The sequence below is a fragment of the Sinohyriopsis cumingii genome, chromosome 1 (assembly GCF_028554795.1).
Source record: "Sinohyriopsis cumingii isolate HCF-2022 chromosome 1, ASM2855479v2, whole genome shotgun sequence".
NCBI classification, from domain to species: domain Eukaryota; kingdom Metazoa; phylum Mollusca; class Bivalvia; order Unionida; family Unionidae; genus Sinohyriopsis; species Sinohyriopsis cumingii.
The window spans coordinates 85,870,476-85,896,257 of NC_142961.1; the positions used below are offsets into that span (position 1 = coordinate 85,870,476).

At 36.8% G+C, this 25,782-nt stretch overlaps 1 protein-coding gene across 1 annotated transcript in view; it reads right to left on the minus strand.

The window, feature by feature from the left end:
- The window catches only part of LOC149807279 (uncharacterized), a 266,051-nt gene that overhangs the window by 142,397 nt on the left and 97,872 nt on the right, over window positions 1–25,782 (minus strand). Inside the window, exons 26-29 of the mRNA XM_089953277.1 lie at window positions 25,380–25,568; window positions 10,703–10,888; window positions 939–1,127; window positions 468–482 (exon numbers count right to left, since the gene is read on the minus strand). Of these exons, the coding sequence (XP_089809403.1) occupies window positions 468–482; window positions 939–1,127; window positions 10,703–10,888; window positions 25,380–25,568 (579 nt within the window). The remainder of the gene's footprint in view (window positions 1–467; window positions 483–938; window positions 1,128–10,702; window positions 10,889–25,379; window positions 25,569–25,782) is intronic.

A 25,782-nucleotide genomic window follows, 5' to 3' on the forward strand; every position in this document is an offset into this window, starting at 1 on the left:
GTAAGTCTGCACAAGCTTGCAATAAAGAACCATACAAACTTGACAGTTTATTCAGTGCATATTTGTGCAGGCTTGCCATAAAGAACCATACAAATCTGACAGTTTATTCAGTGCATATTTGTGCAGGCCTGCCATAAAGAACCATACAAACTTGACAGTTTATTCAGTGCTGATTTACACCAGTTTGCTGCAAGGTTCAGAATACTAGCCTGCATGGTATATGTGTTTGCAAGGTTGTCCCTAGCTTGCATGAGGAGCTTGTGATTATGGCTTGGCCCGACATGTTAACACAGAATTATGATTTCTAAATGTTGAATCACAACTACAAAAAGTCAACTGAGCTGTAATGTATGGATAGTTGAATATCTGTGCATCATCTCCAACACTAGCTGACATATTTTTAATACTGAAGACAAGTTAGGTTATATTAACTTAGTACTGTATATATTCAAAATAAATGTACTTACCTTCTGTTGAGACAACTGAAATTAAGAGAATAAGGTGCAGTTATTAAAGTACACGTCATAAATATCAACTGCTAGAATACACACGAGTACTCTGAACATGACATTATACATCTGTCCAGTGTTTAATAGTCCACTGTATAGGCACTTGTAGGGTATATTGAAATCTAAAGAGTAAAAACAGTTCTGAAAAGTAGCATATTCACATACTCATGTTAATAGCAATGTTTCATTTAAACAATAGAATGAGAAAATGATCCTTATGAAATCATCTGTATGATACAGCCAATGCAATGTCTGACTAAATTCTCAACAAGAGGCTTCACTGGCCTTCTATCACTCAAGTGCCTACAAATTCAACACTTGACAAGTTCACTAACCAGACCTCATTTGTATTGTAACAACACAAGCAATGTTCATACTTGTCAAGCATTTTTCTATTATCTGGTCAGGAAAGAAAACAATATCACTCACCTATGCTGCAATCATCAAAGCCTGAACCCTTGGACACGCATCGTTTTTTGGATCGACTGAAGACCTTGTCTACAGGACAGTCCTTCTTGATTACAGTCTGACTAAAGGTGCAATGGTAATAGGATCGGCAGTCATCTGGGTCAGGGAGGGAGTCACCAGGAGTACAGAGAGAAGCTGTTGTCTCAGTTGCTAGAACAGCCAACATTTTTTACATTAATGCCTACAGATTTTCAAAATTAACTCAACATCTAGTTTATCATTTTACTCTTATGATTCATGTCTGATGATCTCTACCTACATACCAAGCAATTTTCTAGACAGTGGTGGATTTTCTTACAGTGTAATGTAACAATCTCCCAAGCTATGGAGATGGGTGGGACTATTTGATGAGATATGTAAACTACAGATCACCTTGAAATGTGTTCATACAAACTGACCAAAACATAATGAATGTGTGACAGTGACAAAAATAAACAAGGACATGGGGAACAGTAGAGCTACCCCCAACTTAGGTAATAGGCGCATTCCAAAGAGTGGTTGTGAAGTTCAAAATCGCAGATCAATTTTTTGCTTTCACTGCCTGTTTCTTTGAAAAATGGGTAATACAGTTAACTTTAATACCAATAATTTTAACCATTTATAAACCCCAAATTTTCTCTGAGAAATAATCTCATTTTTGTCATCTTAAAAAAAATTAATTAAATTTTTTTTCTATGAAATCACGTCATAAATGTGTCACATTTCTCTCAAGTTGGTGGATAACTATATGTAACCACATCAAATATATTCACTTAGAGATAATGGTCTCTTCACCTTCTATGAAATTTAAAGGAAATAATTCAATAATCATATTTCAGTCTTAAAGAAAATAACTTCTCACTCTGAACTAACCATAAAAATCAGTAAATTATTACAATATACCTTATTTGAAATTTCTATAATTCAATCCATTTTCATTTCTTTTATGAAACATTTTAAACTTTATAATCTTTTCATGTCTTTGTATTCTTGAAAAGAAAATGATCAACATCTAAACAGTACAGAACTTCTGGAGCTAAATGTATTTTCAACACCACTCTACAAGCTGTCATTTGCAATAAAAGCTATCATTACTTCAAAATACCATCAGTGTATCGTAGCAAATTCAGGATGACATTTTTGCATGGAAAATATTGTAGGCATGTTGGACAATCCCTTCCTCTTATTCATGTGATAGATGCATTGAGGAAATGGATGAGCTTGTACAAATGGGCTGAAAATCGGCAAGGTTTTAGGACTGATCTTTTGTTTGTTGTGTCATGTCATTGCTTGGTACGTATCTGGGGACTGGTGGTTATGACACTTAGCACACAACTACTTTCCTCGTCTTGAATAAGGCACATACTTTTTGAAAATGTTTGAAATTTAATATGAGTTGCTGTCTCTACTTTTTTTTAATTAATCTATAATGTAATCAAATGTGTCCAATTTCAGTGCCATGTGCAAGCAATCTACTCATTTTGGTTAAGGAACTTGCTCCAAAACAAATTTTTGAAAACCTTTTTCTTCTTGCAGACAAAATCACATTCACCTTTAGTCTTTAACAAAAAATCTATATTCTCATACCTAAGCCAAAGTTGTCATCCAAAAGTCAGATGTTCAACAAATGTTAGTGTGCTGAAACCATTTCTCTTCAATCAGAAGCAGTGAACATGACCAATGGACCCTAAAATGGATTATGGCAACTTTCTCAGTGCCAACCTTGCACAAAGCTAATTGATTAGCACTAATGTTACTGTGCATAAGGTATTCTACTTTTCTGAGTTCCCATGACCTTGTCTATGGACCAATAACAGCATCTTCCATATTCAAACTGCAAACTCTTGGCAAAGTTTGGTAACTGCTGACGGTGGACAACTAAGTAATTTCACGGAAAGAAAATTGGCAACAGATATGTACAGATAAAACTTAATACACTCTGCCTCACAGCAAATGTACCAGAACTAAATTTAATACTCCTCACGTATCAGGCAAATTAAATACTTGTACCATCATCTATCACTGGCCACAGTAATGAATTCTTTGTACCTGGAGACAGGGACTAACCAAGAATAGTTGCTGAAAGACTTTACATGCAAGATTTTCAAATGATGCCTTTCTCAAAGGTTCAGAACAGGGTTTTGTTAAGGCCCATAAAAAGATTCCATCTTGGCATCAATGAGCAAGACACCAACTGAGGATTTGATCTAGTGGCTGAAACCAAGGATAATTTAAGCACATTTCATAAGGCTGCCCTATAATCTTTTACTGTGGAAGCTGAACAATAATTTTTTTCTCAGGAAGAGTAGAAAATCTGATACTGTGTAGAGAGAGACAGATAGACAGATGCACTAATCACAAAAGATTAACCATTTAATATCAGACTTAGGTGTAGATCACCTCTGGGCATGAATGATGCAGTTGGCAATCTAGTTTTTGAAAAAACAACAACTGAATGAATGCTTTGAAATGAGCAAAGTGTGAAGATGGAGAATCTGAAAATCCTTGTGAAGATACCCCTTGTGACAGATGCTTTGAGCCAGTTTAGATTGGTCTATCAAAATGTTGAGAAGGTCACGGGCACATAGGTGCTATGATTATATTCCGAAGTCAGTAGATGTCCTGACCTTTTGAAATGTAACCTGTGGAATCAGTCTGAAGGGTGGATATGTGTATGAACAGTTGATCCCACCTCATGCTGGAGGTGTCCACTGCCCAGGCTAGATATGGGACTAGGCAGACATAAAATGGAAGCTTGTTATTCAGTCTTGTGGTAAGCCACAAGAGGTTGGCCCCATAGATGAAACAAGGAGTCTGCAAATGCCTAATGTGGAGATCATTCTGCAAAAACTATGCTGCCTCTCCTGGACATTTTTCTTTCTAGAATGTGCCCAACGGGGGGGGGGGGAGGGTACCATCTCTCCCAGCACAGAAGGTACAAGAGTGCCTCCTTGTCGTCCGAAGATTACAATCACTGATACATTATCTGAGGAGACCATCATACAATGACCCTTGACTTGTCTAGATACTCTTTAAGGGCAAAGATATTGGTTGATTGTGGATTTTATGGTGCATTAGAACTAGAAGGCTATATCGGTAGTGCCACAAAAATATAAAGATTATCAAAAATGTTTATTATCAATGACTTATAAAAGTACAAACAATGATGAGATGGTGAGGATAACAAAGGTTTCCAATCAATGTGAACAGTATGTATAAAGGGTAATTATAGATTAAAAGGAAAATTAGGGTGATTAATAGTATACATGTTGGTTAAAAACAATCGTAGGAAATGGGTTCCATACAATATATACTTCGGAATAAATGTCAACTTCAAGAAATTTAAAACACAAGTTATTTTTTATATCAAAACATTTCTTGTGCTGATAATTTTAACCCTCATTTCCAAGTTGTTTATGTGGATGAGACTTTCTTCCAGGGGTCTAAGGCACTGGAGAGTTGCTTCTATTGGTTCTAGACAAATACCCCCCAATGCATCTGATGCATAAAGGATTGAGGTTTGGAAGCATGCAATGGAACAACCAATTTTTCTTTATTGTACCACAGTTTGGGTGGTACTGAGTAATAGACCCTAGAAAACTCTTGTACAACAAAAAAGAATCCCAATTTGCTTTTCGGACCATCAAGAGAAGAAACAATGGAATCTTACACTGGGTACCAGGTCTAGGTGCAAGGTCAGAGTGCAAGGTCAGATAAAGATAAAAAGTAATCTGACTACTAAGTTTTGTCTTGTAGAGCTAAGTGCCATTAACATGCGTCATGCTAAAAATACTCCATAACTCTTGACAGTCAAGTTTTGAAACAAAATTTTCAGTAATTTTCGGAGGCAAAAACCCCCATCACAATATTTACCCATAATGTGTAACATGTATAAATGGTAACAGTCCTGCTTAAAGCTTATATAATACTAACCTCGGGGCAGTTTATACAGCTAATTGTCATGAAGCAATTCCATTGAACCTTTTCTACCGTAAGTGACCCAATGTGGTACACATGTCATGTGACTGGTCAGTACACATGTCCAAAGTGATGGCCAGTTTGTGGTTTTAGCTACTAGCAAAAATTTAGTACTTGTTTTTCTTTAGTTCAGGGTTTTTCCTCACATTTTAAGACTCCTGTAAAAGACAATTGGACTGTTTTCTTTATTTTGTGCCAAGTGTGCAACAATCCTTCCTACAGCAAATGTTCAGTGCACTGATCAGCACTGCTACCATAATGGCAGATGATGTTTATGGCCAGAAGTAAAAGCCAGATGCAGTTGCACATGAACTTTTGGCAAGAACCCATGGCTGACAATGCAGAATTACAGATGAATAAAAGGGTTTTGTTCCTATGGGAAACACTGCAACTATCTTGTGTCAACATGGTTCATGACACAGATCAAGTATGCCATTGAAGCTTGCATCATGAGGTTGCAGGGATGTAATTTTGATTAACATGGCTAGTTTTGCCATCTTTTCCTCAAATGACACAAGATGAACAATTTAGGATTTCATTCTTGCAGGAATTCATTGCAACAATATTTAGTATTTATATAATTCATGACACTGAGGTTGAGCATGTGGTTGGAGGTTATGTCCTGGGGCTGCAGAGCAGTCATTTCAATTAGCATGGTTTGTTTTGCCCTGTTTGTTTTTAGCGACACAAACATGGTCACTTATGGACCAGATAAATAACAAGTGAACAGCAAATTAATCCTTGTGACAGCAACAAGCTGATCTAGAAATATCAACAGGCACTGGCAATCAAGATTAACATTTTCTCAAAATGGCAACCTTATTACACCTTGCGTTTTCTCTGCTTTCACATCTAAAAAAATCAACATTAATACATCTTGATGCATTCATAGTTCAAGGGACAACTGTTCACTGCCAATTTTTCAAAATATTTGGCAGACATAAATGCATAAAGCTATCAAATACACTCACCCACACCTTTTTTAAAATACTTGGTTCTTTTATGAGAATGGAAAAACATGGAATATTTGTAAAACCTCTGAATTAAGTCCATTTTCCAGTTTACAGCAAGAACAGCAACTCTTATAGTCACAAATCAATTAAAAAGCAAAAGAGTTCAGGTACAATCAACATTTGACATTGACAGGCAATAGCAAGGGGTCATGTGTCAAGTCCATTGAAGACTGCAGTGGTGGAGCTTAATTTGCATAGGTAAAATTTACAATGTGGAACAACCCAATTCATTTTTAGTGATGAGTAAATCAGATTTGCTAGATGCTTGTTGAATAAAATTTATTACATATCACTGCTTTGAATGAGATGTTCAAGCCATCTGTATTAAAGATTATTGGTGAAGTTTATGAATGGTGGCAATATTTCTTTGAAGTCAGATTTTACTGTATATATAAACACAATGCATGCTAGTTGAGCTGTTGGAATAGTTGTTCAAACCATATACTATTGGTTTATTGTGGGGTGGGGGACTAAATTATTTGCACATACTGCAGAAAACAAGTCATTCTGGAGTGTATGACATCTGCCAAAACAGGAGTTCCACCTGTACATAACATGTACTATATGACATGCTGAACTGAACAGTCATATTAGCTTTCATTGCTATTGTTATCTTAATTTTGTTAAAAAACTTGTCTACTCAATGACCCATGCTTTTTCAGGACAATTTTGCCATCAAATAAATTGAATGTGCTTGCACAGTTCATTTTCAATGATACAGCATTAACACTCATACTGAACAGAAGCATTTATTACTGCTGTATTACCTCTAAAGCCCTCATCAAACTTCATATTGTCCCCTCCCCCTCCTCCCCATCACACCCAATAAAATGGTCAGTCCAAAATACAATATATATTGACTTTTCTATAGAGCCAAGCATGTTTCTGTGGTCAAACTGCATTGGTTGCAGTTTTGATAAAGCCAACATTATGGCTACCAAGAACAAGTAGTTCTGATAAAGCCAACATTATGGCAATCAAGAACAAGTAGTTTGGATAAAGCAAACGTTATGGCTATCAAGAACAAGTAGTTCTGATAAAGCCAACAGTATGGCTACCAAGAACAAGTAGTTCTGATAATGCCAACATTATGGCAATCAAGAACAAGCAGTTCTGATATAGCCAACATTATGGCTATCAAGAACAAGTAGTTCGGATAAAGCCAACATTATGGCAATCAAAAACAAGTAGTTTGGATAAAGCTAACATTATGGATAAAGCCAACATTATGGCAATCAAGAACAAGTAGTTCGGATAAAGCCAACTTTATGGCAATCAAGAACAAGTAGTTTGGAGAAAGCCAACATTATGGCAGTCAAGAACAAGTAGTTCTGATAAAGCAAACATTATGGCTATCAAGAACAAGTAGTTCTGATAAAGCCAACATTATGGCTACCAAGAACAAGTAGTTCTGATAAAGCCAACATTATGGCAATCTAGAACAAAAGTAGTTTGGATAAAGCCAACATTATGGCTACCAAGAACAAAAGTAGTTCGGATAAAGCCAACATTATGGCTACCAAGAACAAGTAGTTCTGATAAAGCCAACATTATGGCAATCAAGAACAAGTAGTTCTGATAAAGCCAACATTATGGCAATCAAGAACAAGTAGTTTTGATAAAGCCAACATTATGGCAATCAAGAACAAGTAGTTCTGATAAAGCCAACATTATGGCAATCAAGAACAAAAGTAGTTCAGATAAAGCCAACATTATGGCTACCAAGAACAAAAGTAGTTCGGATAAAGCCAACATTATGGCTACCAAGAACAAGTAGTTCTGATAAAGCCAACATTATGGCAATCAAGAACAAGTAGTTCTGATAAAGCCAACATTATGGCAATCAAGAACAAGTAGTTTTGATAAAGCCAACATTATGGCAATCAAGAACAAGTAGTTCTGATAAAGCCAACATTAATTATGGCAATCAAGAACAAGTAGTTCTGATAAAGTCAACATTAATTATGGCTATCAAGAACAAGTAGTTCTTTCTGATCATGATTCGTGCAGAGAATCCAGCTGGGAAGTTTGAAACAACAGTACCATCCAATCTCTAATGGATGCAAAGATGAACATATAAGACACTTGCATTATTTTCAAACTCCCCTTGCTGACCTACTATCAAGAGTAGAAAAGACCGAATCCAATTATGCAGGTATCAGTGTGGATGTAATTATATAGTGTTTGCACATATATATGGTGATAATATCTGACAATGCCAAGTGAACCAGCTTTTTAAAATTTATATTTGAATTTTCAATCATATTCTACAGGCTTATATGAAAAAGATAGTTTTTTCTCCAGCTTGGTGACTAGCTTTCTTATCATAGGCAATGACCCCCCACTTTAGGACTACAAAACATGCAAGTCACAGAAAACCCAAACATTGCCTGGAAATATAGAAGGTATGCTGCTAAGGATTCATTTCTCCATTCTGGGGAACAACAGACCTGACTCTAAAAGGTAAGGAAACTGACAAGTACTGGACAAAAAGAATTCCCAGAAATCAAGTGTGTAGCCACCATTCCCTACACTTTGGCAAAGATCCTGGGCACTATGGCTAGACTGAATGGCATGGCTCAGAAATTAAATACTTTCTATCACCCCAAAAAACCAAAGTATTTTATGTGCAAAGAAAAGACTGGATGTGGAAATAAGTATCCTGAAGATCAATGCCTGATAGTACTCAGGACGGATGCTGCAGTTTCCATTTAGAAATTTTCCTCATGTAAATTTATTAATGGTGGAAAGCTTTATAATGAACCTCAGCTGTCCACCTATTTTAGGCACCAGAAATATCAGCAAGTACAATGGATTACTTGAATGTTTTGACCCTCACTACCGCACCCTTCTGAAGAATGGTGTGCACCTCTTCCTTAAATCTGTGCATATTTGATGAAGATGGGGTCATTGAGAGAGGAAGGAGTTCTGATAACTCATTAACCTCTGGAGATTTTTTTCATTTTCATCTGAAATATAAGTAGGAAACATTTTGGGGGCTGCTTCAGAATATATCAAAGTAAATCTGTGTCAACGTGATTTCCATTTGGCTCGATGCTTAGTTGTGTTAGAAAGATCATTTTTCATTGGCTATTTTGCTCACACATGTGCAGAAGTGGAAACGTTTTGTTTTATTTTGTTTATTGGATCCATCATTTTTGTGTCCTGGCCACTTTTTAGAAATCCCCAACTTGTCAAACTTTCTGCAAAGGTTCACCTGTCTGTGTGCAGTTCAGACTGGTCTGCTTCAGAACTGAGGCCGAATAGTTGTGGAGTGGGCTGCACTCATGGAATCGGAAACTTTGTTTGGCAGTCTCATTCCACCCATTGCCTCTCAGGATTTAAAGGACCAGCAACATAATCCCTCTCACTGGTTCCCACCTGATACTGACCAATACGTGAACACTACCTGAGTGATCCATAGGACAGATCAATTTGCAAAAATAGTCAACTCTCCTATTACCCCACTCCACAACATAGCTATGCTCTAGCAAAAACACTGATATATCAAATCAACATCTCTGCAAGGTTGAGGAGACAATGTCATGAACACAAACAATGCATGCCTTGATGTCTTTGCAACAGCCTCTAACAATCACTGCACATCTAATAATCACTGCAGATCACAACAAATTGAAGGAAGCCTCCAAGAACAGATCCTATAGTTGCTATGGACCTGGCCTACGACTCCAAACCTCTTTAACAAGGAGGCAAGCAAACAACCCTGACAAAATCCCCACTTGTAATGCTGCAGCATCCAAGAGGTGCAAAGGGCATGTTAGAAGAATCAACCTGGAGGTTGCAACTAAGGGTCTCCGATTAGCAATGCTCATTTTGCCTGGCCAATTCTTGTCCTTTGCCTAACCTCTCTGACCACAAACATTTTTGTACAAGGAACACTGAATTCGACTACTAAATGATTTATAAACAGAAATGTCATCTATGAAATATATTAATGTGACCAGCATTAAACAGGTGCTTGGAGATTATTTTGATATTAATAATGCAATCAACATTAGGTAACAAACTTATTTAACAAAAACCCCCATGCAACTTGTAAACATTCCAAGTAAAAACATTAATGGAACATTTTCATGACCCATTACAATTCTGACAAACAAATCCCAAACCCATGATGAGTAGGGGAGGGTAGGTGGCTCAATGTGTGTGAAACACTCAAAAGCCATCACTGGACTATCAAAACAATCTTTGTCATAATTATGGAGAAATGTTTCTCTAGCAAAGAAATAAGGATATCATTGTACCATATACAGCAAACCAACACAAATATTTTTTTCTTCATATGAGCATTTTCTTCAATGTGTTCAGAATGGTGTCATGAGGAACAGAATGATAATGCACTGTTGCACATGAGCACATGGCACAAAGTCAGACTGGGTGAATGTGAAACAGACTTTTTAAAAGTATTTTGGGAGAAAAAAAATCAATATAATAAGCAAACAATGTTCAGAAAAGCAGCATCTTCACATCATGATGCTTGTGTTTGATAGCAGATATTTAACCAATGGAGTGAGTCCTTAATCAGTTTCAAACCCTCTGTAAAGTACAGAAACAAAGCACTGTCTGGATGAACTCCAGAGACAAGAGACATCAAACAACTGGCTTGTATAACAAAGCCTTACCAGTATAAAAAATGGGCTTCATTAGTATTCAAAGAATATAACCCTATCTAAACAATGTTTATCTTAAAATGTTTTCCATTATCCTGCCATGAAAGATAAGAATATCATTCACCTCTGCTGCAGTCATCATCACTGGTACCCTTGGACACACATCGTTTCTTGGATGAACTGAACACCTGCTCTGGACGGCATTTCTTCTTTATCACAGTCAGTTTGTAGGTGCAATGACAATAGGATTGGCAGTCTTTTGGATCAGGGAAGACATCACCAGGAGTACAGAGAGCCGTGGTTTCAAAACCTATAACATTCACAATTTATCAGATTAATTCCTACACAACAGCAAAGGATAGACTTTTCAATACAAGGTTTCAACTCAAAGCCCACTTTACTCTTATGCCTCACATCTGATGGCATCTCCTTGCATACCCAACAGTGCTCTAGACAATGCAAGACTCGTATGGTCCCAAGGCTTGGAGTAGGTGGGTGGGTGGGATTAACGGTGCAATAAACTGACAGATACATAATGTCAAGGGAAACATATGCTACTACTACAACTGATCCATTCATATTTGAGTCATAAAGAAAAAACTATTTCTGGAGCTGAAAGTACTTTCAACAGTAGTCAAACCTCCACTCACTTGTAATCTCCAAACTGTTTCATAGTACAGGATATTTTGAATTAGGAAGAACCTAGTTATGACGCCAGTGTATAACGATTTTAACTGTTGAATTTGGCTCAATTTTTTAATGCTTTAATTCAATTTGCAGCTCTTAATTTTTTAGCTGTGGGTCTCTACAATAGAATTGTATAATGACATTAAAATCATATACATTTTCAAACATGCCTTCCATAACAATGTTTTGGGGTTATTTTTCTTAAACTTCCTCTTTTTCTTTTTTGTTTTTTCATACTCAACATGCAGTCCCTTGCTAGCCCTAGCATCTTGGTACAAGATCTCTCAAACCCCACTGAAATTGTTCATATTTTTAGATCTTTGTATTTGTTCCTTCAAAAACAGTAGTGCCATTTGTGTTGAATCTTAGACCCAACTTGATTCACTGCTTGTTACTATGATATGCAAACAGGATCTAACAAAGTTCAAAATCACATGTCTGCCAAGTAGGATTGCAGGTAAAGGACAAGGTAGTCTATTCAGAATTCAGTTGTACAAAGAAAGTATTTGAGCTTAGAACTTAGCTTCAAGGCTTAATTTATTTTCCAAGTTCTTATTCACAATTAATCTGTTATGTATAAATCTCAGCATATCATTAGAAGGATATACTGCTACAAAACGTCATAATAAAGTAGCCGATCTGCAGTTTTATGGTAGCCCCTGGACTTGAGGCACAAGGCTTGTCAGACCCCGTTCAAGTCAGCTGCAATGTATATATAGTGAAGAATCCTTATCCAATTACAAAAAATATCTGCACTTTTTAATTCTGAAGTCAACAAGTTTGGTTCTATTATAATACCTATGCATGTTTTCAAAAAAATACTTACAGTTGTTGGAACTGAAATTAAGAGGAAATCGCATGTAATAATTTAAATAATTCTATAATGGTGACAACTGCAAAAAACAATGAGTACTGTTAAAAGCACATCATCTGATTGTATATCAGTCTGGTTTTTAATAGCTCTTTGTTGGCACTAGTATGGTTGACTTTGGAGATAACTGACCAATGGGTCTCAAATCTCATCTTTCGATCTATATACACATACATGGGGTCTTGAAATACACCAGTGTGCAGGAACTTATTCAACTCACTACCGTGGCATCCAACTTAAATGTGAGCTAGCCACATTTTTGGTCAAGGAACTTCCTCTAAATGAAAACAGATTCTGAACAACCTATTATTCTGGACCACAATGACCTTGACCTTTCAAGTGTAGACCCCCCAAACTAAAAAAAACTTATGCTCAGACCTTATTCAAAGTGTAAGTGATGAACAAACTTCGGTTTCAGGTCCAATGTTGAACAAATAATTTTTTTTATATAGAAACCAACATTACTCTTTCAGAAATGGTGCCTTTGACCCTCTTTATCTCCAAATGTGAATTTCTTCCTCAGTGCAAGCCATGCACAAAGTCTGGTCTATACCTGCCAATCTTCTAGGCAGTGTTTGGGTGGAGGGGTCAGAGACTTTAAACCTGAGAATTTTGTTGCATTTTTCTGAGCACTAAAAGATGTTATTCCTGCATCTACCCCATTGCAAGTAGTGTTGTATTAATGGATGAAATTATGCCAAACTGACTAACAAACATCAATGTGGTCTTTGCAGTTTGTGAAAAGTGAAAAATGATCCTGATTGCTGTTAAAATTTAAAAAAAAGCTCAAACTCTGAACAAGGAGTTCTGGAATTCTGAAATTCAGATTTGCTGGTCTTTGCTTCCTCCACAGATGGCTTATTCTTCCCTGAATCACAGGTGCATTTCACCATTTGCGTTTAAAAAATGAATCCCATTACCATACTGCTAGATTTATCATTCCAACTATTGAAATAATCACATTTTTAAATTTTTTGTATGGAGTTGAAACCAGCTTCAAAGAAATATTACAGCTGAATATGAATCAACCAAAAAGCTTAAAGACAGCTTAAACATTTTCATTTCAGGCAACAAATCTTGAATCAACCTATCAGATAGGTATTTGAGTAGATCTGGGGAAAACATTTCAGTCCAGATGAAGTCAAGATGCACAAACTAGCAAAGACGTATACTTCTAAAAGCATTTACATGTATAAACTTACTTTCAGTGCAGTTTTACCTCTACTGGTCACATATATGTCAATCTGTTTGAACAACTATGTGAATGATTACTATTAAACTTTACACACATTTAGGTCTTCTTGGTCCTAAATGAAAAAAGATCTTGTATCTGGGTCCGTGTAATTTGTTATGATTAATCAGCAGAACATAGACTGATCTGCCAGAGCATTATACAATGGTGAATTGGGTCTATGCTGCTTGTATTAGGAATATCAACTGGACATGTTTCGGTGCTGATTGTGGATTCTTCCTGACCAAATTCTGTGTCAAGGTTTGTTTCTGCAACTCATTGCCAAAGATTCTGATCCCACATCAGATGCAAATGATAGTGTAAATTTTCATCTGTGTGTTGAATCAATGTCTCTTCAATCTCAGTGTACAGGCTAACATTACAAACCAAATTTCTCAACTGTCTATCAACCGTTAAACTCCCAATATCCAAGTAAAAAAGCCCAAATGATCGGTTACAATCCACTCAAGGAAGTCAAGACCACACAACACTACATAAAATAATGCCAACAAACAGCTGTTTTAATCTAAATCAGCACCCAGATCACAACTCTTTAGTACTGTCTGCCATTTTGATCTCCACACAACACTGAAACTCATGATCAGCTGTTTTAATTTTTGTTAACAGTTCAGATGAAGATGCCTCAATTCCACTCTAAATTCACTATATTTTCTTCAAATTCAGCATGCACATCAATGTTTCTTAATCTGTATGTGCTATTGCATAGCTGAATTCACCAGTTTGGTGGGAGCCAAATGACCCAGCAAAATGGTGAAGGAAAATGCAAAAACTAATCACCCTTACTGTAGAAGTGTAGTACTGTGGTCTCACATGGACCACTTCTGTGCTACTACCATCAACCCTGAAGAAAATGTGCCTTTGGTTTGGCGAATCATGCAAAGGCAGAAGGTTGTGTGTGATTGTAAAAAAAATGGTTTTTAGCACATTTTCCAGAGATGAACAAATAAAACACATCCATGATGTGTCAATGGCTTCAACACCATGGGATTTTAATCTTCATAAAAGAAAGGTCTCTCAACAAGGGACTGACAAGTTTTATTGACAGTCATGGTAATCCACCTGAAAATTGTAAAGTCAAAATATCTGCTGCTCACTTAAGGGGGAGCAAAGGATGTTTATTCCTTATAAAATGTAAATAAACATGAAAAACTTGGCATAAAATGTCTATATAGCTCATCCCTGCACAGAAACAACTGGTTGGCAAAGGAGAGAAACTAACTGACTATTTCCATCAAACCTTAGACAACCTTGCTCAATGGACAGAGCATGAAGCTCATTCCACTCTCTCACGGATACTAAGAAGGGCAAGGTTCTTGAAAGAAGCATGACTCAAGGGTGAACAGGCATTTTTAGCTGAAGACTAAGCATTAGCAAGCAAGACACCAGTCTTAGCAGCTGATCAGGACTGCCATGTTAGTCTGCACAAATGGCATAGTTTGAGTGTTGGAAAGGGCTGCCTTACAGCCCTTGATAACAGAAACTAAGCATTTTTTCTACTCAAAACAAAAGAAATTCAGCCACTCTACTTATAAAGGGACAGCTAGGATACATCTATTTCCTCCTTCACCAACTGCTAAAAATTCTCCACTTGGCATAACAGACATTGGAAGTAGATCATATCCATGACTGAATTATTCACTTTGTTACTTTGTTAGACAAATTGTGCTGGTGGAGAGATCATCAATCAAGATGAACCATACATGAAGGCAAAGAAAAGTGGGCAGTTATGTAGAGGAGGGAGTACTGCTGCAACTGACGGTTCTCTGGGGAAATGTCCTGGGGGATGGCTGACCAGTAGGCCAAGGAGATCATTAAACCATTATCACTGGGGCCATTTGGATTGCTATCAAAAGAGCTGAGAAGCAGATTTAATTACTTTGTCAAGTACTTGTGGGATCACCCTGATCAGTTAAGGGAATAAATGATGTCACTTCAGGTGGACAGCATCAGGCCATTTGGTTGGAAATTTTATTTTAGCCTTGTTACAACCAAGTCCACCAAGGGTCACCGCCAAATTCTGATCCAAATTTGCTTTGGATTAGTGTAGGAACCATTTCATGAGGACAATTGTTTCCCTCTTTGACTGACTCTGCCAAAATATTCTTTTTTATCAGGAATGTGATAGGCTCTGAGGGCAATTCCTACTTAGATTGTCCAACAAAGGTGGTTCCATACCTCTATACAGAGAGAAGAAACGCAGGTCTTTTTGTCCCCTGATGAAGGCTACTTCCAATGAGTTGTCAGGAGACCATTACACAGTGACCTCTTATTTTGCTGATATCACCCCTGAAGGGCTAAGAACACTGGACTTATCTCCAAACTGATGTGGAGGGTAGATTCTTACTGGAACCATGTACTTTGAAGAATCAGTCCTGGCAGTCCATCCTAAATCTGACATGTGATAAAACATTGGAACAAACACTTCCCCAATTTGTAGATCAAATCATAGCTAGCATTTAAATAGGTTCTCAAGGAAGTGCTCACTGGTATTGATGTAATGGTCGGTCAACTCCTGATGTTTTAATAGAGAAGAACATGCCATCATTATGCTGTTTACACTGAAACAGGATAAAAAAACAAAATATGAATTTCATCCAACAAGACATTTTATGTTGCTATCAACAGTAGTTACCAGAATATTTGACCGATTGCCAATTCACCATGCATTATTCACAATGTATTGAGAAATATCTTTCCAAACAAAATGTGATTTCATATAAAAAAATGTCATGATGTTGATTCTGTAAAGAATAAACTGCTTTACACACCCACCCACCAACACACACACACACACACACCTTTGCTGCTGCACTTCACAAGTGATACCCAATCTACCAGGAGGTGTGAAATTTATAAGCAGTGGGACTCTGGGTGGTGGGGGTGGGGGTGTCTCTGGTCAGAAACCAGCCTCAATTCAATAAATCCAACATTGCAAGGGTCCTTGTGTGGTTTCATGTTGCCACAAGAGAAACAGAAGAGGAAGCAAATGTAGTCAGCCTAGGATAATGGGGTCCATCAAGTTCAATGTCACCTGATGAGAACTAGTTCAATGTCACCTGATGAGAACTAGAAAAACCAATGTCATCTCATCTCTGTGCCTCCAGCAGCATCAGGATATTGTCCACTGTCCCAGGACATTGACTAATGCTCCGTTCATAGGGGGATTTATCCCAGTGTTAACAAAATCTTGAAATGGAGTAAATTTTATCTAGGTTAGGTAAAAGATCCAGCCTGATCACTATCAACCAACAATGAGAGAATTCTAGGACTCCTAGCTTGCCTTGTGGATCAAACATTCAGTGCAATATTGGATGACTGGGAATCCTAGTGATCTGAAATTGTCTGCAACTACTCCCATGACACTGGCAAAAGCTCTGGGTGCAGAGGCTATACCAAACAGCAGAGTGTAAAATGAAGACCTCCCCCATTCAAGGGTTCCACCTTAACAACTCTTCAGGTGGAAGGTAATTTAAAACTTTTAACTATGAATTTATCACTGCCTGTCTGCTAAATACTTTTGAAATAAATTTGATCATGTTGATATTCCTACCATATATTTGGTAGTATTGTGTGATTAATGATTGCTGCACGTCTCACTTTTACTTTTGAGAGCTGAGATTAGTTGGCCTTTGAATAAATGTGTCTGCACAACTAATACAAGTAGTGTGGGGTAGGTTTCTCATAGATTCTGGGCAACAGTCTCTACATGCATTTCTCATTTAAGTCATTAACAGTGAATTTAGCTTGTCTGCTTGGACTGTAATCCAAGACATTAACAACTTCCATGCCCATCTGACAGTAAAGACCAATTTAATTTGAACCAATCACGTACAGTCTCATGCTTTCATGTATTTCACACATCGATTTCTTCCAAAAATTGTGTTGGCAATTATTATTTGAGCATCCACTGATAAAAGATGAACTGTCTACATAGTTTTATTTTTTCCACTGATATTCATATTAATCTTTCAAGATAAGATGAGCAAAGATAAAATGTAAACAGAAATAAATTATATTGGTTTGACTGCAGAACATGCAGTATCTAATATTCAGTTCACTGTTGTCATATCTGACAGAACATGCAACTGGTTAATGGCTGCACTCATGAAACTGGAGTCAAATGAATGGAGTCAAATGAATCTACCTCTGACAACCTCTACCTTATAATCTCATCTACAACAATTAACTATATAAACTCCCTGCGAGTGAGAGTATTCCCTGCACATTAACAAGCGTGCCACTTAGTAATGTCAGTCATGACTGTTGACTTTTTACAGGCAGAGACCTATATGCAAATATTCCCAAAATGTCTGATCATCCTTGAGCCGACCTTTGATTTGGCGATCGAGTTCTCAACAGACTTTCAATCTTACTTTCCCATTATGAACCCCTTTTTATGCTTTTCATTCATCCAATACATCTTTCACCCGATATTTTTTTCTCCATGATCACATCTACAAATTAGGATATGTTACTGATTAATATATATACTTTAATGATGTTAAGTACATAAGATTTGAAACCATTTTTGATCGGGTAAATAAAATCGATTTTGAGACACGACAGTGATCAGAAGTACTTGTGCTGCTGTAGGATTTTCTTCCCTTTGAACTATTTTACTGTACCTCCCTGATTTGGTAGAAAAGACCTATTTAATGTGACAAAACAATCGAACAAACACTTCCCCAATTTGTAGATCAAATTATAGCTAGCATTTAAATAGGTTCTCAAGGAAATGCTTGCCGGTATTGATGTGATGGTCGGTCAACTCCAGATGTTCTAATAGAAAAGAACATGCCATCATTATGCTGTTTACATTGAAACAGGATAAAAAATTAAAATATGAATTTCATCCAACAAGACATTTTATGGTGCTATCTGTCAGCATTTACCAGAATATTTGACTGATTGCCAGTTCACCATGCATTATTCACAATTTATAGAGAAATATCTTTCCAAACAAAATGTGATTTCATATAAAAAATGTCATGATGTTGATTCTGTAAAGAATAAACTGCTTTACACACCCACCCACCAACACACACACACACACACACACCTTTGCTGCTGCAATTCACAAGTGATACCCAATCTACCAGGAGGTTTGAAACTTAGAAGCATGTGACACCATCATCATCACTTATGAACCAAATAAATAACCAGTATGCTGCAAGCTAACAGCTGTGACAGCAAGAAACTAATCTCCAAGAAATGACAAACTTAACAATTCATATGGCAATCTCATTAAACATGGTACTTGCCCCACTTTCATATGTGAAAAGACATTACCTCTGCATATAGTCAATGTTTAAAGGTTCAATGTCCATTGGCGTATCTGGCATATAGACATTGCCATACTTTTACAACAATCAGTGGAAATAAACACAAAATGAACATATACACTAAACCATACCTGCTTTTTAAATACTTTCACTTTCTTTTCACATGAATAATGGCAATAACAAGATTACTCCATACATTTTGCAATGAAAGAAATTAGTGAAATACCAGAACAGTGAAAAAGTTCTGTGGTACACGTAACCAGGAAAAAATTAAATAGTAAACCAGTGTATCAGTATTACAATGCACCTCTGCATTACTTATAATGGGTGGATGAATGAATGAAAACCATTCACTTGAGACAACGAACGTAAGCCTCACTTCTTCAGTCACACAAAAATGAATTCAACACGAGACAAACTTTCGCTTCTCACTTTTCATACAAGACTCGAAAGTACTTACTCCAATGCTAAATTTCCAATACCAGTCACAAGTCTTTCACCCAACTGATACTGAACAGATCACGTTCCCACTTGATATTGTATAAAGAGCTCATGGCATGTCAAGTGTAGGCTACAGTACAGCTCGCACGATTTTTCAAAACTCCCAACATCATGGTTGAGGTCAAGAGCATGAGTGAAAAGGATTTTGAAAATTCCACCATGTGTCACGACATCCTGATAGAATTTTGTCATGACAGTTGCTGCGGCAGCTAGGAGATTAGTTATACACACCACACTTTTGAGCAAATTTGTCAGGGATGACCACAATGGTGTAAACATGCTCTCGATAAAATGTGCATGGTTTACTGTGAATGACCCCTGCAAGTGGTTCATGTAGAGAGAGAGAGACAGACAGACAGACACAAAAAAGAGAGGCACCATTTGAACCATACATTAAACTGCATTTCATTTAGCCCTCTATCAAGGTACACAAAATTCAGTACTGTGACAAGCTGTACAAGTTGTGCAAATACACAATAAATTTTGCCTGAATTTTTCCAGCTCCATGCTTGACATGTCATGTTAAGAGCACAAACTTTTACTCCCCAACCTCTTGACATGGTCAAATTTACAAAAACGTTTTTTTCAGTAATCTTAGCGGAAAAAGACACCTCCCAATACACACATGCACACATGTCACCTTTACCACAATATATGCCTGTACTCTATGCCCTGTACAATCTCACTTTGTGCTCATATAAAACTGTTCACTGGTAGTTTAGACAGCTATTATTGTCAGAGGCAAATAAATTTAAGGCATTCACATCTCATTTTTAACAAAATTATATCCATACTATTTTCCTCAATATCTTATCATTGCTTGAAAGGAATGCTGCCCTTACTATAAACGAGAACTCCACCCTTCTTTTGGAAGTCCATCTTTTCTATGAAAACTTTAGTTAGGAATTTAAAGTTCATCATGATGAAATCAAGTTACTTCTTTCAGGAAATATTTCAATAATTGATATTTTTGCATTCAGCAAAATCATCTTTCATGAACTTTTGCAAAAATATCAATTATTGAAATATTTCCTGAAAGAAGTAACTTGATTTCATCTAGTTTTGGAAAGTAATAATTGATGTACAAATGGCACATTTCAAGATATGTTTGCTTAAGCCACTGATTTTGAGACAATTCCAAGTTTTGATGACATTAGAATGAATGGCATAGAATATTTTCATGATCAATATATGAACCATGATATTTCTCTAAATTCTTTATTCTTGCAGTCCTAAATCATAAAGACTTGTAACGAGTCCCTAAACATAAGCACTTTCTGGTGTTATCTCTGCAACATTTAACACATTATGTTTACTGATTAATGGAGGCAATTAATGGGATGGCACCAGAGGTAATTCCATGGGCATTATCACTCAGTGGGGTAGCTGTACCTTGTTTTATGTCAGAGGTAATTCCATGGACATTATCACTCGGTGGGGTATCTGTTCTTTGTTTTATGTCAGGTAATTCCATGGACATCAGTGATTTGTTTTCCATCATCACATAGGTAATTCCATGGACATCATCACTCAGTGGGGCATCTGGAGTTTGTTTTCTGTCATTACAGGGAGAATCACTCTACTAAATGAACAGTAACCCCAAACAGCGGTTTAGGGTGCCACTGGCATGCAAAATATTCCTACTAGTTCCATAGTAACTAGTATCATAGTAAATTTCTCCTGCTACAAGATTAAAAAGATTTCATAACTTCTATCTGTTCTCTTGAAATATTTATTTATTCCATTTCATTCATCCAGTTTGCCGTCATTCTCAGCTTTCAATTTGCCAGATCAGATATTAGTTAACTGTCATTATGACTATGGAACACGACAGAAAACCACAGAAGTGATTTTACTTGTGGTAGAACAAAACTACTGTGTTAAAGGCCATCTTCTGTACATACCATTTTATTAGTGTAATCTACCGATTTAGGAAAATATAAGATGATTTATTTTTTTAAAGGCAAATAACCCAACAGTATTTTTGTGCATTCTATCCCACATTAATAAAACCTGTAGGAAAAAGTACTGTAGACTTAAATGTACATTATACCAGTGCAATGATCTCAAATGGAGTATGTGTGTGATTTCGATGTTTTTACGTAGCTTTAACAATTTTTCAGTCATATTGCTACGATGTCTGCAGTGTGGCAGTTTATAATGATGTCTAGCACTGGGGCATCATGCTGCAGACATGTAGCATGATGTCCCACCCAGTCATATTATCCTGACACCAGGCCGTCCAGTCCTAACACTAACCTCTTAATGCTGAGTGCCAAGCGAGGTAGCTGTTAGTACCATTTTTCTAAGTCTTTGGTATGACTCGGCCAGGAATCAAATCCATGACCTCCTGCATCCGAGGTGGACACTAACCACTAGGCCAACATGTGTACACAACAAGCAGTTCATTGATCATATTGTAAACTGGAGAGTCCAATGCCAAACCTTAATGAGGTGTGATGAGTAATAAAGAGGTCAAAGGTGGCCTGATATGTATTTTGAGTCTCTGAATAAAACTGGATGACCTTTTAAAGGGGTGAGATAAAATGAGAGCCCAAATATTTTTGCAAAAAGTCTTGTGTAGGTATTTTCACTTTTTGTTTTGTTTAATTTTTACTGCACAGTTCAATGTATTTTTATAGGAATATTTCAGGAATGTTCATCCATCTTTTAGTTCAAATAAATTCAATCTGATGAAAAATAAGCATTCTTCCAAAGCAAAAAACAAACATGGACCAACAAACATGAGATTGGAATGCATCCATAGTCCAACTCAAAACCTTTCTTTTGTGGTGAACTTAGCGTGGAGGAGAATTGGAAACAGTCAGCAGCCTTTAAAATCTAGACAGAAAAAAAAGTTTCAATTTTTTTCAGTCTTGGCATGGCTGATTGCACTGCTGCATTCTAATGCCAGTAGGGAAACAAATACTCTATTCTTCGCAAATTACTGTCATTCAAGAGGAAATCTGGACCTGAGAAATTACAAACAGAATGTAGTGTGAAACGATCACAATGCCATCTGTGGTCCTATGATAGAAACTAAAAATGGTTGGATTTTATTTTTTTACATCTTTCCAGTGAACGAGATGATATACAAAACCCTTCTTTTATCATGTAATACACTGACTAGTACTTATTTACTTCGTTATACTGTAACATTCTCCAAAAGAATAGATTCATGTTTAATACTTGCAGTTTTATTATAGTATCAATACCTGATTTAAATACACTTAAAACACAACATTTCAGTCAAAAACAAATTCTACTAGATAAGAAGACAATTTAGAAATCAAATCTAATGTACTGGCGAGATCTCCTGGTTCTGTCACGTGTATGGAAACCAAGCTAAAAAGCTAATCATGCCGACTCCTAATATTTTTTCTTTAACATGTATTACTCATCTTAATGTTCCTAAAACAAAAACCCAATAATGTGGCGCTAAATTACTTACCACCTGCAACAAAAATTATTCACTAAAAATAATGTAATCCCCAATGGCATCCATCTTATGTGTTAAAAAAATGTAATGTAGCTGTTAATATCTTTGAAATTTATTAAAATCACCCTGGCTGCTTTTTTCTGCATTATCTATATAGTCCATGCATGCAAGAAGATTTATCTAGTTCTCCCCTGACAGTGCAGCCATGATTATCCAAAAAACCAGCTATCTGGACATAATCTGTCCTGCGCTGGGTCAGAATAACATGGTTTAATGTACTTGGACATTTGCAGAAGATCATAGGCAAAATCATTTAAAAGTCACAATGCCCCCAGGTTTGTTTACATGCAAAACAAAAGCATATCTGCCATATTCCCTTACAGTGTTGGGCTTTGGGGACACAAACGTATTTGGAGGTCCCAAGGGGGTGGAGGTCAAAGCACATGATCTAAACTAGTGACATTGTTCAAATGGCCAAAAGTCATCTTTTCATATATCTAAACAAAATTCAAAGTTCAAAATATGATATAAAAAGAAACTGCACATTTTCTTTCAGGCATTTAATATACTTCCAAACCAAATCATTGTCTAGTATCATCCCACAACCGAACAGAAGCACTCTTTGCTTCTTAATATTTATTTTTTTTTGGGGGGGGGGGTAAACAATAAAATGCCATTTGTATTCATCTTGGCAGTTTTTAAACTGGATGTTCAAACTTCCTCCAACAACTTGATTTTTATCAGCATAGCAAATGATCTTGTTGTATCTGCGTTCCAGTGAGGGTGTGTGCGTGATTAGGATTTTTAATGTAGCTTTAACAATTTTTCAGTCATATTGCTATGATGTCTGCAGTGTGGCAGTTAATAGTGATGTCTAGCACTGGGGCGTTATGCCGCAGACATGTAGCATGATGTCACACCCAGTCACATTATCCTAACACCAAGCTGACCAGTCCCTAACACTAACCTCTTTACGCTGAGCGCCTAGCGAGGCAGCTGTTAGTACCATTTTTGCAAGTCTTTTGTATGACTCAGCCAGGGATTGAACCCATGACCTCCCGCATCTGAGGCAGATGCTCTAACTACTGGAGAGGTTCTGGTGAGGGAGAGGCAAACATGTTGGGTGGTGTTGCTATGTCAACAATGCCATAACACTCCAGAATAATGTTGATATGGCATTTGCAGTGTGTACAAAAAATAAAATGCTCATCCTTGCTGCTGCACAATAAACTCATGGAGTCTGGAAATTTAGTTTTAATGGGACTTTTTTGCAAATGGCTCATCATTTCCTAATTAAAACCTGTATTGACAGTTTGTCTTAAAAATGTGAAACAATTTTACACTATTCTGACAGCATGTCTCGTGTTTGACATGCATTGTAAAATCATAATTCAAAGAAACACTGCCATGATCAAAAACCTCTTAACAATCCTTAACAATGATGGCTTATACATTCTCATTCTGGGCAATTATGTGTATTAACTGTGCACCCCGCATGTACCTAACAAAAATGAATCCAGCTGTTCCACTTAGATTTATGGACTCTCCCACAATAGTTTTCAAAAGACCTGACAAATCATCTTTGCAATTGTCAAGCAATTAGGTAATCTATGAAGTCAGAACATCAAAAATAAGACATGTTGCGGTCTTCAGTGAAGCTGGGATGAACTTTCCCTCTAAGCTGCGCACGTGCGTGGCCACACAGCTGCTCAGACATCCCAGCTGATTTGTCTACAGTTTTCCAGAGCTGCTGAATATCAACCATAGAGGCTGTACAGTTTGCCAAGGCAAAAATTTCTAAACTGAAATCACAATATTTGGAAGGAAATGAAGTTCACTGGAGAGATGCTGTGAAGATGCTGTTGTCAACAACTGGCGATGAAAGCACAGATACAGCTCCGATCTTAAGGTTTATAGAGTGTCTGCCTGCAATTCCAATATTCCCAGATGGCGAATTGAGTGGGCAGCGTTTGATACTCAGGTGATTCAGAATCAAACAAACTTTAATTACAGGCTTAGCTGGAGAAACAACACATGCAAAGCTTCAATCGGAATATAATGACCTAAAATTTATTTTAAAGGAAAAACTCTTGATTAAAAACTTTTACAGATGTTATTGGCTTCGTGCTAACAGAAGAAGTTTTCAACCATGGCAACATTTGTGGATATATGTGGTACATTTCAAGCTTCAAGTGCTGATGCTGAACGTGGTTTTAGTCTGATGAACAATATGAAAACAAAACTGCATAACAGACTTGAGGTTGACCATCTGGACATGATTATGCGAATTAGATTTTATCTAACAAGTGGACAAACTGGATGTTGACCAGTTATACAAATTTTGGAAGGGTAAAAACAGTGCACTATATAGACATTATTATTCTATTCTTACTCAATTTCTTTTCAAAGTACATAATACTGAGTAAGCATGAACTACAAAAATTATATAAATTTATGATAAAAAATTGTTGATTTAATTTTTCCATTATGTGTTGACTCAAATAATTATAGTGTATCTTGCATTATTTTTTGCAATTTGTACGGATGTTTTATGATCTAAAAATTTTGCTCAAGTCACCGTAATGCTTGCACAATGCAACGCACATAGCGCCCACATAGACCATTTACTTAGAGGGAACGTTGGCTGGGACCAATTCACCAAGAAGCAGGCCTCCGATGTATTTAAGAGCATAACCCTATGTAAGCTATGCTCATCTTTCTGAAACATTTTCTTATTATCCCAATATGAACAACATTACCACCACTCACCCGCACTGCAATCATCGAATCTGCTACCCCTGGTTACACATAGTTTCTTGGATCGACTGAAGACCTTATCTTGATGGCATTTCTTCTTGATCACAGTCCGACCGTAGGTGCAATGGTAATAGGATCGGCAGTCATCTCCATCAGGGAAGGAGTCACCAGGAATACAGACAGGATGTGTGGTCTCAGAATCTACAACATTCACAATTTATCGGATTAATATCTTCAACACTTTACAATATTAAGATGAAATTAAAGGTTTAGTCTAAACTTTATGCAAATGTTGACAAAAACTTGCTGCATGTAGACAGTGGTGGGGTTCTCTCAGACTTCATGTTGTGGGCGCTAACATTTTTAGCAGATGATATCCTCCTATACATGGTCACCATCATTATTTGCTGAATGA